This window comes from Meleagris gallopavo, chromosome 22 (genome assembly GCF_905368555.1).
Source record: "Meleagris gallopavo chromosome 22, MGAL_WU_HG_1.1, whole genome shotgun sequence".
Classification (NCBI taxonomy): domain Eukaryota; kingdom Metazoa; phylum Chordata; class Aves; order Galliformes; family Phasianidae; genus Meleagris; species Meleagris gallopavo.
Window position 1 is genome coordinate 3,904,390 of NC_139425.1, and position 14,710 is coordinate 3,919,099.

At 51.2% G+C, this 14,710-nt stretch overlaps 1 protein-coding gene across 1 annotated transcript; it reads left to right on the forward strand.

Moving 5' to 3' along the window:
* Positions 1–7,667: 7,667 nt before the first annotated feature.
* Positions 7,668–12,257, forward strand: LOC146542938 (uncharacterized). Its single transcript, XM_085241794.1, has one exon. It carries the CDS (start codon positions 11,267–11,269, stop codon positions 12,161–12,163), a length of 897 nt encoding a protein of 298 aa, XP_085097920.1. The 5' UTR covers positions 7,668–11,266; the 3' UTR covers positions 12,164–12,257.
* Positions 12,258–14,710: the final 2,453 nt, after the last annotated feature.

Here is a 14,710-nt window from a genome sequence, read left to right on the forward strand (position 1 = left end):
TCCCTGTAATAACTGGAGTATCTAATGAACTTGGGTAACACAATTGCAGTCACAAGCTGTGCAAAATATGCTGGTGTCACTTAATTGCTTGGAGTAGCAATTTTAAAAGGGTGGCTGCTGGAAAACAGGATTGATTTTTACTGGCTGAAGTTTGCTTCCCTGATTTGTTCTGCTGAAGTGCCACACGAGTGGTGGTGGTGGCACAAAGGTTGAATGAGTGTGTGCTGCTGAGGGCAGGAGGAAGCAGTGCTGGTTTTGGCAGTACTGTTAGTTGAAGTTCTCCTGGATGACCACCACGGTGATGTTTCTGTGGCAAGGTTTTCTCATGCCCATGTGAAGAGTTTGGTGTCAGTTTTCCATATAACTGATGTAGGGTGCACCAAACCCAGGGGGGGCTTGGAACCTTCCTCCTATGCTTTGGCTTATGCCACCTAAAGGAGGAGGGGGCCAGCAAGGTGCCTTCCTGACTTTTTCTGATGGGGTGTCTGGCTGTGTGCGGAGCTGTAGGAGGAATTGTTACTGGTGGGGAAAAAATACAGCTCTGTGGACAGGAAAGTGTGGGTGATGCCGCTGTGAGGGCCTTTATACAGCCCACTGAGCGCTTGGCAGAGCTGCTGTGTAGGCAGCCTTGTGGTCAGCAGTGTGTTTATCCTCACAGGTGTCCTGCAGGCTGACAAGTGCGGTTGCCAGCCTGAGTTGGTTGAGTGGTCTGTAGCTGGTCCTCAGTACTTGAGGTTCAAAGCAGCCCACAACCTTATTATAGAACCGAGTTATCACCTAATTCAGGTCAAAGAATACAAAAGTACAAGTTGCAATTTATCAGGCTTGGTGAGCTTGGTCTATTTAATCTAAACGAGAGCTCAAACTGGGTTCCACCTTTCACAGGGTCTCTAAGATCTGCTCGGAGTGGAAACACCACGTCAGTGAGGAGCCCTGGAGACTAAACATGGGTCACGTGTCCCATGTCCCAGATTTCCGCTTGGGCTGTGTGCAGGGCTTGCTTCTGGTCTTCAAGGCTTCTTATGTTTCCTGTGCCACGGCGACTTCAAATGCAAACCATTCTTTGCTAAATCTCCACTTGGACACCGAGGTTAGAACTATTTGCTCCAATTATTAATCTCCAAAATAGTTAATGATGTGCTGGGTAAGACAGTATTTCAGAAGAAAGAGAAGATGCCTGTGAACTGTCACTTAAAATTTAGGATTATCCCTCCAGTGGCAGCCTGCAATGATCATGTAGCAGAACTTTTGAAGCTTGTGTGGGATGAGCAGGGGAAGGCAGACTGCTGTAATGGATTTAACGTTATCCCCCAAGTCAGATGGTGGGATTTCCACCTGGTTTAACATGTCAGGCACAGAGCAGCTGCTCTGAGTCCCATTATGCACTCCCACTGCCAGTCCTTGCGCATGAGCTTCAACCAAACTGCTCGGTCTTAAGTGGTTCAGATTGTGGCTTGCCGGTGCGGTTGGCCAAGAATTCTGCACGCTGCATTTTACTCTCTCTTTTCAGATGCTCACCTTCCCATGGTTAGCTGCTGCACACTTTTTACTCCACTTCTGAGCCCAGCCTTGGCTCTTCGGACATCAAAATGCCACCAGTTTCTATGTTTTTCTGTTTTCTTTTTAATTGCATTGTTTCTTCTACATCCCTAAGGATCTTCCCTTTTTTTTTTTTGAGCAGTGGGCTTGCTTTCTATTTCCTAAGGCAGTAGAGACAATTATGAGAGTACTAGATCGAGAGCCAGGAGGCCTGCCTTCATTTTCATCTCTTTACTCCTGACAAGCTAGTTTGTGCTTGTTAGCTTTGACCTTGCTTCTGTGCCTCGGCATCTGTAACAGCAGTTAACCCAAGAGTCATGCTGGTAGAGGCTGTTCACACTGTGTAACAGCTGCAGAAGCCAGTAAGGGTGGTGGGAAGGCTGAAAAGGGGTTTGCAGGGAAGGAGGGAGGTCAGATAAAAGCCAGGGGAGTAGGTCCATGTGTGCTTCATGCTCAGCTGGGCCAGGTGCAGGTGGGAGTCTTCAAAACCACTTGCTGCCTGAAGCTGAATGAGGCATGCAGTAGTGCGGGAATCACTCTGTGCTTGTGTTCTTTTATTCTTCAGCAATTGCTGCTGATCACTGTCAGAATATGGAACAAACTGGGTTTATGGTCTGACTCAAAGCTTTTATGCTCTCAGAATTCCCAATCTTGTGCGGGACAGGGTTTCTTTACCTGTTAATTTATTTCAGGAGTGAGGTGGAGAACAAAGTGTTTTATCTTTATCTGCCAGGAAGTAAAATGAATAGAAGTGATGTGCTGGTGGGGAAAACATCTTTCATGTTGTCAGTGAGACTCCTTGTAGGCATCCAGACTCTTGCACTTCCAGGAGCTGTGCTCAGGCTGTTAAACCAAGAGGAAGCTCAGGGCACTGCTTTTGGCTTCATTCAAACCCAGTGAATTCCAGAGAAGAGACCTTTGGAAAGCAAGCTCCCTGTGCTTGAAGGATGTGATACCTGAACTTTATTTATGGTAACAAAGCAGGAAATGGAGCCTGACTCACTGACACTTGTTCTGCAGCCTGAGCAGCAGCCTGACCCATCAGGTGAGGAGCAGCCCTGGGGGTGCCCTGAGGGCTGGCAGCGACGCGCACTGCTCCCTGCACAGCTCCAGACATAATTCTGTTTGCTCTGTCTTTATAATCTGTTGTCAGCACTCTAGAGGCAAAATACCTTTACAATGTCCCCCAGCTGTTTTATAGGTTGTATCCACAGTAACGTGGATTCCGCCACAGCTTTTTAGGTTCACAAAGGGTGTTACCAGGTAGATTCCATCTGCCAGCTCTGGCTTTGAGCAGTCAGTAAGCTTCTTGCATAGCTTGTTGAGTATTAGGAAAAGCAGCTCTGATTGCTGAATGTAGCAGGGCTGCTTTTTTTGTGTCATCTTTAGACTCAGTTTTATGTCCCTTGGGTTGAACACGTACATCAGCAGGATGCTCCTGGCTGGTGTTGTTTCTCAGCACTGCGAAATTTCCAGCCCTGACCCTTAGATCACTATAATTTCATTTTCCATGCTGCAGCTTGGTTAAAATATACCCCACTCCTCCTCTCACCCCAGATTCCTGCCACATACCTGGCATTCCTTCATCTTAATGAGATGAGGGAGTGGGGGATTTCACCCTCCTGGAATTTTAGAGGAATACTAAGTGGATTTCTCATGAAAAGCCCCATTTAGGATATAAATCTCTCCAGGAGATAGCCTCACATGGCAAACCTTGCTTTTGCTGGTAGTGGCAAGCAGTTTTTAGCTCCTTGTTCAATCACTGTGATGCAGGTATTGCTGTGATGGAGCGAGCTGCTGGGTGGAGGCTGAACTCATATCTGTTTGTGTAGGCAGGGCACTGGGCACCTCCTGCTGCTGGCACTCGGCCTTCCTGCTGGGTGCTGCGATCTGCCCAAACTCTACATTGTTTTATTTTGCCTTGTCTGTGTGGAAAATGTTCACTGTCAAATGAAAATAGTTTTGTTCCAGGCTCAGCCATGAATTTGCTCTTTGGATCATGAAGCTGCGTTGGACCAGTTTCCTGCAGCCCAATCCTGGTGCTGACCCAGGAGGTGTTGGGGCAGTGGTGTCCCACGGCAGCAGGAGCACACTGTGTTTGTCACAGCGCTCGCTGATGGTGGCCTTGCTGAGGCTGGTGTGCTGCAGCCACCTGGAGATGCTCCACGTGTTCACACATAGCAGTGACGCGTGTCCCAGCAGTGACAGTGGTCCCAGCTGCCTGGAGCAGTTTCAAGACTGCCCTGGAGCACTTGCATCCCTGTAGGGATGGAGCAGGAGTGGTGTGTGTACAACAGGAAGAGGAGGCTGCCAATAATGACAGCTGGCTGATGCCAGGTAAGCAGCGAGGCACGGAAATGCGGTGTGCCCAGAGCTGTCTGCATGGGATCCAGCTCCATCACAGGGCTCTGCCCCTTCCCACGTGTCAGGATGGATTAAGGAATACAAATCACAGAGCTCAGCATGCAGGTGGATGTTGGAGTGGCAGCACCACGCTGTGCCATGAGCTTCTGCCATGGAGGTGCTGTGAATGTGCTGCAGTCTGTGAGGACGCTGCTGTGATGAGCCCTGTGCTGCGCAGCTCTGTTCTGGAGCCCTGCGGGGTGTGAGGGCCGTGGCTGCTTTCATCCTGCTCCACGTGGCAGGCGGCCACGGGTGTCCTGCTGCAGGAGGGATGGGGGAGAGGAAAGCTTTGATTCCCAGCGATGGATACCACGGTGCTCAGGATGGAAGGAATGGGGGCCGGGGGCTCCTGCTTTGCTTTTATCCTTTGTGACTAGGACATCTTGTTGTGGGAACGGCTGTGACCTCTCCTCTGGCTTTGTTTGTGCTCCCTGGCCGATATTGTTCACAGCAGCTTTGATATGCAGCTCGGGGGGGGGAGGGGGGGGTGCAGGAAAAGCTAAGCTTGGCTGCCCGCTGTGTGCTGCGGCCTGGCAGGAGATGCCCCTGAGCTCAGATGGAGCTCCCTGTGCCCTGGGGAGGACAGTTGAGCCGTGTGCCGTCATGGGCTGTCCCTGAGGTGCTGACGTATGCCCAGCATCTGCTGCTTCTGGATGTGATTTTCTAGGAAAGGAGAGCTGGGAGGCTGCAGAGCTGCTGTGCTGTGCTCAGGGCGTGGGGTCACTGCTGGAGGTGGGAGATGCCCACCGCGTGCAATCCACAATGGCCTGCGGGGACAGCAAGGCAGACCTGTCAGGGGCAGCTCACACTCATGATTGCTTTTCTCTGGGGTACGTTTTAAAAATCCCAGTGACTTTTGTTTTTCCACAGCACAGCAGACTCCCTAGGCATCAGAGAAGTCAATTCCCAGAAGCTGTAAAACCCTCAACTTGTTTACACAACTCAACATGCACTTTATAATATTGTGTCACCCTTCAACCTCCTCTGCTGTTTTTTTTTTATGTGCTGGAATCTGAAATACGTGTAAGCCCTGGTTACGCTGTATGCCTTACACAGGCTCGAGATGCTTTTAATTGCAAATTCAGTGCTGTTTCTATGAGCAGTTGACAATCACAGGAGCCAGCTGTCAGGAAGAAGAGCTCTTATCAGGTATCAGATGCAGCCCTACAGTCAGAGATGGGAGCTCAGGGCAGGGGTTTGTTTCAGGCCATGGGCTTTGTGGGATGGGTTTGGTATGTTGTTCCCACTTCAAGCTGAACTCTGCCTTGTGCAGGTGCTTTCCAGCATGGCAACACCAGTGCAGGAAGCAGAGTGGGGTCCAATCTTAATATCTCTGAACCTCTAAGAAGTGGATATTATAAAAGCAAACCCAAACAAACCAAGCCCCCAAAACAAACAAACAATATCTCAGAATACCACTGCTCTGACTTCAGTATTTTGCACTGAAAGAACCCTCAGCAGATACACCAACCGCTTTCTGTTTTTTCTCCTTTCCAGAAGAGTGTTGGAGCTGCCCCACCTCTTGAATTGAAGGAAGTCTTTTCCTGAAATGTGCACAGAAAGGCTCCAGGTTTCTGGCTCAGGAAGTCGCTCCTCAAGCCTGGGGCCAGCACAGGCATCCCTGTCAGGCCAGTGGAATCCCAGTGAGTGAAGTCCTGCCAAGAGCAGTGAGTTTGGTTGCTCCCGCTCTGTTTTTCTTCCCATGCTGTGCCAGAGGATGAGAAACCAGGGTCTTCCTTCCTATTCAGAGAAGGCTTAAATCTAGGCTGAGAACAAACATAGTTTTGTTTCTTAGGCATCCTAAAGACTTTCCTACAAATAAGTCAAAATGTGTACGTTTTAAAGTGTTCTGCCCCTTGGGATTCGTGTTTCTACTTGAAAATAAAAAGCTTGTAATTCTCTAAATGTGGCATCAGCTTCTTCTGAGCAGTGTAATTTAAGCATTTTGAATGTAAGCACGTGCCTTTAATGCTGTAATTTCTTAATACCACTGCAACAACTGTTAAAACATATATGTAATTTGATCATAGCTTTATGCTAAATGCAGAACCATAATGGATGTGATGGTGTTTAAGTTCCTTCCCTACCAAGCATAAAGACAGAATTATCTCTCCATAGTAAGGAGAACTTCCTCAAAGGACAAAACTGAAAGGTTTTTGGTAATAATAGCTTTTGGAAGAAGGAGTTTAAGCTGATAGATAAGGTTGAAGCAGGGCCTGAAATGCAAAATGCTTTGCTGCAGAGATGGAACGGAACCTGGATGATCCATTCTCTGCTCCCTAGTACTCCCCTTTCCCAGCTGTAATGTGCCTGGATAGAGTTACAGAACTGTTTGTGTCACATCTGTCCTTCTCCTCCTCACGGCACCTTTCTATGGTGTACCCAAACTGAAAAGGCTTAGATTGCCAAAGCTCTCAGGAAATCCTCTTTTTTTTTTTTTTTCTTTTCTCCCATTTTCACCTATGTTCACTAGCTATTTTGGGAAGCAGAAAATGCATACAGAAACATGAATCTCTGTGCAGTTGTGTCTGGGCCTGGGGCTGATGCCTGATGGCTGGGGCTGGTTCCTTCTGCCCCTCCTGGTGTGACTGCAGCACCTGACTGCTAATTCTGACATGCTCTGCTATGCTTTGACCCAGCATAGAGGCTTGTTTGGGGAATAGCTGGAGCACCTGCACATTTCAGAGGGTGCTTGTGAAACACGGAAGTTTGCATGCATGGAGGTGTTTCCACACACCACGATGCACGTCAGCGTCGTGCAGCCATCCATGCTTGTGTGTCATGGCAGCTCCTGTACTGCACCACAGGCATTTCTGTGCCCCCCTGGGGAGCTGCCACATTGCCATGATACCTCCTGTGGGTTCTTACATGAGACCATGAAGTTGGGGATTGCTCTGAGGGCTGTGTGAGGAGCAGCTGAGGTCACTCTGTTTGCTGGGCCCAGAGCAGGCTGAGGGGAGGCCTCATGGTGGCCACAGCTCACCACAGGGAGCAGAGGGCAGCGCTGAGCTCTGCTCTTTGGTATCACAACAGTGCCCAAGGGAACGGCGCAGAGCTGTGTTAGGAGAGAGTCAGGTGGGGGTCAGGGGAAGGCTTTGCCCTGGGGGGCGGTGGGCATAGAATGGGCTGCACAGGGCAGTGGGCCCCCAGGGTGGTGCTGTGTGGAGCCAGGGGCTGAGCTCGGTGATCCTCATGGGACATTCTGTGATCCTATAAAAGTTCCAGGCCTTGTGCGTATCCTTTATCTCCCATACAGCACATCTCCTGCTGTCCAGGCCCCGGCCGTTATCTTCTCACAAAGAAACACAACACTAATGACTTCAGCAGAGAAATGTTGAAGCAACCCCAGCACGCTTCTGTCTTCATCCCAGTGCTGGGCACTGCCGTTCTGCCCACAGGTCTCTGGTTTGCTTCAGTGCAGAGCTACAGTCCCCAGTTTTGATGCTATGTCATCCCATCCACACACGCTCCTTCTGCCCCTCGCTGCCCTGCAGGGAAGGACTGCTGCATGTTGACATCTCACCCCCGGGAGCACACAGCTCAGCACAGAGTCAGTAAGAGGGTGGTGATGTAACATGATTGAGAACTTGACCTCCAGATTATTTGCTTAAACTTCTAAATGCAGAGGGAGGAGAATATGCTCCAGTTGTGTGGGGCCAATGGAGAAACACACTCATGTTTGCCTGCAGCAGCTCGCTTGGTCCCTCAGCGCCCAGCATCCCGCCCAGCTCTGCTGGCATTATTAGCAGTAATGGTCAATGAGCTGTACCAGGAAGTGGGAGTAACAGAGATGTCAATTTTAGCACTTTGGGACAAAGGAAAATTAATGTTTGCTGAGCAAAAAGGATTTAAGAACCTATCAGGGAAAGGGAGGAGAAGGAAAAACTGTAAGCCTTTAAAGAAAGAACTATAGAAAATATTTAACAATGCTCCTCAAGGCTCGCCAAACAAGTAAAATACATTTTCGCCTGCTGGTTCACACGGATTTGACTTTTGGTTTGTGATTATATAAAGAGCTTTGCAGCACAGGTTTTAAGCAGGGCTTGAAGGTAAGTGGATCCCTGTGCCTTTGTATTGTTCAGGCGAGGAATGTGGCTGTGCACTACTGACAGACGCAGAAATTTGCAGCAGGTCAGGCCCGGGCTGCTGAGGGATTAGGTAGCTATCTGCTCCTGATGCTGCCTTAAGGCAAATTGAAATTTTCACAGAAAAAAAGAGAGGGGGAAGAAAATCACCCAACAATGTAACTAACCACCCTCCATTGGGCAAGGCAGCATGAACCGCTCAGCCTTCCACCTTGCTTTGTAACGTTGCTACAGCAATTAGATGGCCTGCTTGATTGGAGCATTGCTAATTCTTGTAGAATAAAAGAGATTGGGCCCAACTCTACATCGTTGGGGCCCTGAGGGGTCCTGAGGCTGACCTGGTGTGGGGACAGTTCTGGGGCTGCTGGCTGCAATACGATGAGGAGGAAAGCTTTAGGATGGGGAGAAGGGCATGCATGCTGTTGGGTCATGTTAAGTAATGCATTTCACATCATAAGGGTTTGATTTTGAGCACTGGTTATGTGTTATGGGACTAATGGCTGCAGGGTGGGCCAGGTGGGTGTCGCTGGGCTCTCCCCTGCCCTGCAGAGCTGCAGGCAGCAACCCTGCAGTGGCTGTGGACTTCCTCTGCGTTTCCTGAAGGAATTCACTTTAGGTAAGAACCACACGCTTCCAGACAGAAAGCTATGAGAGAGAAAGCTGCAAGCGTATGTAAACCAATAACTGAATTTATCAAAAGACTTAATAGCAACTCCCAGGCAGTGTTTTCTGCCTTCCAGGAGAGGAGATGAGGGGAAGTGTTTCAACAGTTCTGGCCTGCAAGGAATCAGTGTCTAAAAGCAGTGAGCACTGCTGTAGCTTAGCTGGGGCTGGGTGCCAGGCAGGGACCTGCTGAAAGCTGTGGGATGGGGAGCAGTGCTGGGGCTGAGCGGGATCACTCAGGCATGCTAACAGCCCAAAGATGAGCCCTTTCCTTCGCTGTTCTGCCAAGCCCAAGCCTGGCAGTGGCTGCCTCGGTCCTGGGGATGCTGCCAAGGGCAAGGGACTGTTGTCTTGCATGAATGCACGTGAAGGGTGAAGCTGGAGAGGACACAAACGAACTATTCAAGTTATTTTTTTTCTGCTGGTGATGGGCTGTGGTCTGTATGCCGTGTTGACCTACACAGACATGTCTGACTGTGGGCACTTTTGATGGCAGTCATGCTGAGAGCAGCACGTCCTGCTGCAGCTTTGAGGCTGGAGGTGCCCTGCTCTGATCGCAGGAGGAGGTGACAGGGCACTGAGTGTTAGCACCTTAAGCTGCAGATCTGATTTGGTGCCCTTAGTGTGGTATAGAGAGACTTCAGACTTTGAAAGGGGGGAAAGCGAAAGATTCTCACAGCAGAGAGAATGTGGAGAGGCACTGCCAGGCTTGCAGAGGAGTTAATGCAGCTGAACCTTGGTTATTGTTACTGTGCAGTACTCCAGCACTTGTAGCCTTGAAGAGAAGTCCTCAGGGTTATTTACATATCCAGAGCAAACAGGTTTCCTGTGGCATAGGGCTGAACTGGTCAGAGCACACAAAGGCTGTGAGCCAAGGGTCTTCATTTGAGCTCATTCAAAACCAAGAGCTGCCTGCTCAGATTGGTGAAAAGAACCAGGAGATTTTTCACACCCCTTGCTACGCTTCCTGAGTGACAGCAGCACACCTCACGGGTCCTGGTGCTCACAAGGAGACCATATTGCAGGGCTGGGAATCCCCTCCCTTGGCACCATTGTTGCAGCATCACAATGCTGTAACCCAGGTATTGCTACTTTTTCTTGGAGTATGATTTAAGGCTTATTGAATATAAATCTGCATTTCTGACTTCACTGGTACCTTTCAGCCCCTCCATGTGCCCCTGTCACCAGGATAGTTTAAGACCTCACCAAAGAAGCTTAGCTGTACTATTTTCTATTATCTGTAAGAATCCTGAAATGCTGAGCAAAGGCTTCTGCAGAGGAGCTGGGTCACCCAATCTCCATACTTTTGAAGGTTTTGAAAGCATCTGTCCAAGATGACAAGGCTGCATGTGGGGGTCCCTCAGCACAAGGAGACCAACATCTGCTTCAAGCCCTGCAAGAACCTTTGGAGAGCAGTGTAACACTGATGGCAGAGTGTCTGGTCAGATAGAGGGGATCATTGTGCAGGCTGGTGGGAGAGGCAGAGATACCCAAACCTTCCTGAGCTCTCCCAAGGTAGAGAAGCTGCAGAGTGGGATTTCTCTTGAGTGTGGTGACATAAACATATTGTAACTCCTCAAGAAATTAAGTACACTCAGGGGAGGCGCTGCAAATTCCCCCTTCTTTCATTCTCCTCCAGAATAATCCCTCTTAAAAGCCCTTAGGGAAGGTGTGGTTTGGCTGGGCTCACAGGGGCTGGCAGCTGACCACTTGCCTCGGGGCTGTGCTCAGTGCTGCACGTCTGCAGTTCAGGCCTGCCAACCTGCAGCAGTAATGCAGCTGGGATCCTGCACTGGCAGCTCAGGGGGTGACGAGGCTCTCCAGCTGGGGCTTTTATCCCTTTGCCTGTTGGTGGCATTAAAAAAAAGAACTGGAGAGCGGGCCATGAGAGCAGCCCTGTGGAGAGGGACCTGGGGGTCTTGATAGATGAAAAACTTAACATGAGCCAGCAGTGTGCCCTTGTGGCTCGGAAGGCAAATGGTATCCTGGGCTCCACCAAAAGAGGGGTAGCCAGCAGGACAGAGAGGTGATTGTCCCCATCTACTTTGCTCTTGTGAGGCCCCAGTCAACCAATAAATAAGACAGGAAGAACTGATGACTAACAACTGACATGGAGGAGGCTGAAGTTAATGTTAAAATTCATAGCCCTACGGAGGATAACACACTCCAATAGGAACACTCAATGATGTTCGTGACTCTCCACCCAAGACACGTTAAAAGTCAACCCAAAAGGGAACAGATTAGATTAGGATGTGAGGGAAAGTGCTGGAGGGTGCAGAGGAGGGGCGGGGAGAGAAATTAAGGAGACAAGAGAAACAGAGAAGCTGCGCTGCTCCTTCCCCACCAAGACAGGGATCCCTTCTTGCTAAGCACTGCCCCTTCACTTCTTGGTGAAAAATACCCAGGATAGCATTCACTTTGCTAGCGCTGCTATCAAACACCAGCACGGTCACAGCTACAGCACTGATCAATGGCAACACCAAATCCATTCCATTGGTTGCTTCAATCAATCCTTTATTTGTCACCGCTTGTGAAAATGTCCCATTGAAAGTCCTTGGGTGGACTCGGGCAGGCCAATGCCAACAATAGGAACGCCACGGCAACCGGACAGCAAAGCTCCACCTGTGTGCGCACTTGGTGACGGCATCGCAGAGTCACAGTCAGCCCGTGACTCCACAGTGCGCCGGGTGCCTACAAATAGCCAGCGGGCCCAGCCTGCGTTGAGTCTTGCTGGCGACTCTCGAGGTGTGAGCGTCTTCCTGTGGGAGCACGAGACACTGAGACCTTGCCAGTGCGTGAGACAGAGGAGTCTTGCGAGTGATTTGCGAGTGGAGGCGCAGAGGCTGCCGACTGCTCCGCAAGAGGCAGCCTCCAGCGAATCCATCATCCTTGGGGCTCCAAATCCATCCTTGGAGCCCCACAGCGCCAGGGCAGCCGCAGCCATGAGCCAGGAGGCGGCTCCCAACCCGAGGCGCAAGGCGTGGGTCTGGCCGGTGGAGGCCCGCGAGGAGCGGTGCCCCATCTGCCTGGACCACATCGTGGACACCGTCCGCGCTCTGCCCTGCAGGCACATCTTCTGCAGGGTGTGCATCCAGCAGTGGACGGCCAACAACCCCAGCTGCCCCCTGTGCCGCCAGAGGATCTTTGGCAAGCAGCGCCTTGACTGGCGCCCCTCGGCTCAGCCCCCGACCCGCCGGCCCCAGGGAAGGCTGCAGCGCACCAGGGAGCGGCGGGACACGAGATCTGCCCGGCGGTCCCGCAGCGTCCCAGCACGAAGCCCGCCGCGCAGCCGCTCCAGGTCCCCCCGGCGGCTGGTGCGCAGCTCCTCCTGGCACGGGGAGCTCAACCAGCGCAGCCGCTTCGAAGAACCGCCGCGGGAGGACGAAGACCGCGAATGGCTGAGGCGGGTGGCGCGGGAGCGGCAGATGGGCGCCGGAGAGCACGCGCGGCACAACGACGGGCCTCACTTGTGAGGCTGTGAGGACGGCGCCGGGATGGCCCTGCTGCCACAGAGAGGGCGCGGGGGGATCTGGGCACTGTCAATAAACCCTTTCATGCACCCTAAAATGAGCAGTTGTTGTGTCTCTTTCATTCTGGAAGGTAAACCATAAGCCTGGAATCCCAGTGCAAAACGGGGACGGGGAACGAGGAAGAGGTCGGCTGGTGAAACCGTTGACTTCCAGAGCCCTGAGAGCCCCAGCTCTGTGACTGCGTGGCAGCACGCACCAGGGGGGCGGAGGGCTTAAATGGCACAATGGAGTACCATACTGAAGACACAGCAGGTGAGGTGTGCCCGTGGCTTTGTGCAGCAGCACACAGACAGCAGCCCCTTGGAAGCATGTCACGTGACTTCTGGGTGTCATATGTGTCATGTGATGTGTGGGTCATGTGATGTGTGGGGGTCATGTGACATGTGCAGGTCATGTGTATGACATGTGTGTATCGTGTGAGTCACGTGATGTGTTATGTGTCACATGTACGTCACATGTCCTGCTGTCACACGTGCACACCACGTTCACCCCAGGGTTCTGAAGGAGCTGGCTGAGGTGGTTGCTGAGCCTCTCTCCATCACATTTGAAAAGTCGGGGCTGTCAAGTGAGGTCCCGGATGACTGGAGGAAGGGTCACGTCACTCCCATTTACAAGAAAGGGAGCAAGGAGGACCCCGGGAACTACAGGCCGGTGAGTCTCACCTCTGTGCCTGAGAAGATCATGGAACGGATCATCCTGGATGACATGCTTGATCACATGAGGGATGGGCGTGTGATCTCTGACAGCCAGCACGGCTTCACCAGGGGAAGGTCATGCTTGACTAATCTGGTGGCCTTCTATGATGGAGTGACAGCATCGGTGGACAAGGGAAAGGTGACCGATGTCATTTACCTGGACTTGAGCAAGGCCTTTGACACGGTCCCCCACCACATCCTTGTCTCCAAATTGGAGGGATGTTGATTTGATGGGTGGACCACTTGATGGATAAGAAACTGGTTAAAAGGCCGCAGACAGAGGGTGGTCATCAATGGCTCTATGTCCAGGTGGAGGCCAGTAACGAGCGGTGTCCCCCAGGGCTCTGTCTTGGGACTGGTGCTCTTTAACATCTTTATCAATGACATCGATGATGCAATCGAGTGCAACCTCAGCAAGTTTGCTGACGACACCAAGCTGAGTGGTGCGGTCGACATGGTTGAAGGAAGGGATGCCATTCAGAGGGGACCTCAAGAGGCTAGAAAGGTGGGCCTGAGGGAACTTGATGAGGTTCAGCACGGCAAAGTGTAGAGTTTTGCACTTGGGCCGGAGGAATCCGAGGCATCCATACAGACTGGAAGGAGCAGTCCTTGAGAGCAGCCCTGTGGAGAAGGACCTGGGGGTCTTGATAGATGAAAAGCTTAACATGAGCCAGCAGTGTGCCCTTGCAGCTCAGAAAGCAAATGGGATCCTGGGCTCCATCAGAAGAAGGATGGTCAGCAGGGACAGGGAGGTGATTGTCCCCCTCTACTCTGCTCTTGTGAGGCCCCATCTGAATACTGCGTCGAACTGTGGAGCCCTCACTACAGAAAAGACAGGGAGCTGTTGGAGAGGGTCCAGAGGAGGGCCACGAAGATGATTGGACTGGAGCACCTCCCCTATGAGGACAGGCTGAGGGAGCTGGGCTTGTTCAGCCTGGAGAAAAGAAGGCTGCAGGGTGACCTCATTGCAGCCTTTCAGTACCTAAAGGGAGCCTACAAACTGGAGAGGAATCAACTCTTTGAAAGGATTGATAACTGCAGGACGAGGGGAAATGGTTTTGAGATTTAGGTTGAACTTCAGGGGGAAGTTCTTTACAGAGAGAGTGGTGAGGTGCTGGAACAGCTGCCCAGAGAGGCTGTGGATGCCCTGTCCATCGCTGGAGGTGTTCAAGGCCAGGTTGCATGGGGCCCTGGGCAGCCTGGTTTAGTATTAAATGTGGAGGTTGGTGGCCCTGCATGTGGCAGCAGGGTTGGAGATCCATGATCCTTGAGGTCCCCTCCAACCCTGGCCATTCTGTGATTCTGGGATTCTGGGATTCTGTGAAGTAAGACAGTTGTGTCAGTCAGGAGAGTGCTGACATGGCTTATGTTTCTCCCAGAAAACAGACAGAGGTGCTACTGTAAGCCATAAGCTGGATGTACAAGATAAGCATTTAATCCAACACAGCGAGCACGAGGCCTGGCATCTGGTTTTCTTGGACAACTAAGAAAAATTTGGACATGATGTTACTGCAACCTCTTTTTATCATCGATGAGTAACAGCATTTCCAAACACCTCCCCTCAATTTTTGCCTCCAGAAAGTAAGAAAAGTTGCCTTCCCTTACGTAAATCTGATCTCTGCTGTTGCTACAACACTTGGAAGATGCACAGTGTGAGTGCCACCCTACACACACTACAGACTAAGCAAACCTCCCTGGGTTTTACTGCCAACAAGAAACACTACAGCTCAACCAACCTCTCACGCTGCATTCAGTGACAGTAATTCCCACCACGGCTGTAAACAGCTTACCTTTG

Coding starts and splice junctions, on each gene's coding strand:
- LOC146542938 (XM_085241794.1), top strand. CDS start 11,267: ATGCCAACAATAGGAACGCCACGGCAACCGGACAGCAAAGCTCCACCT.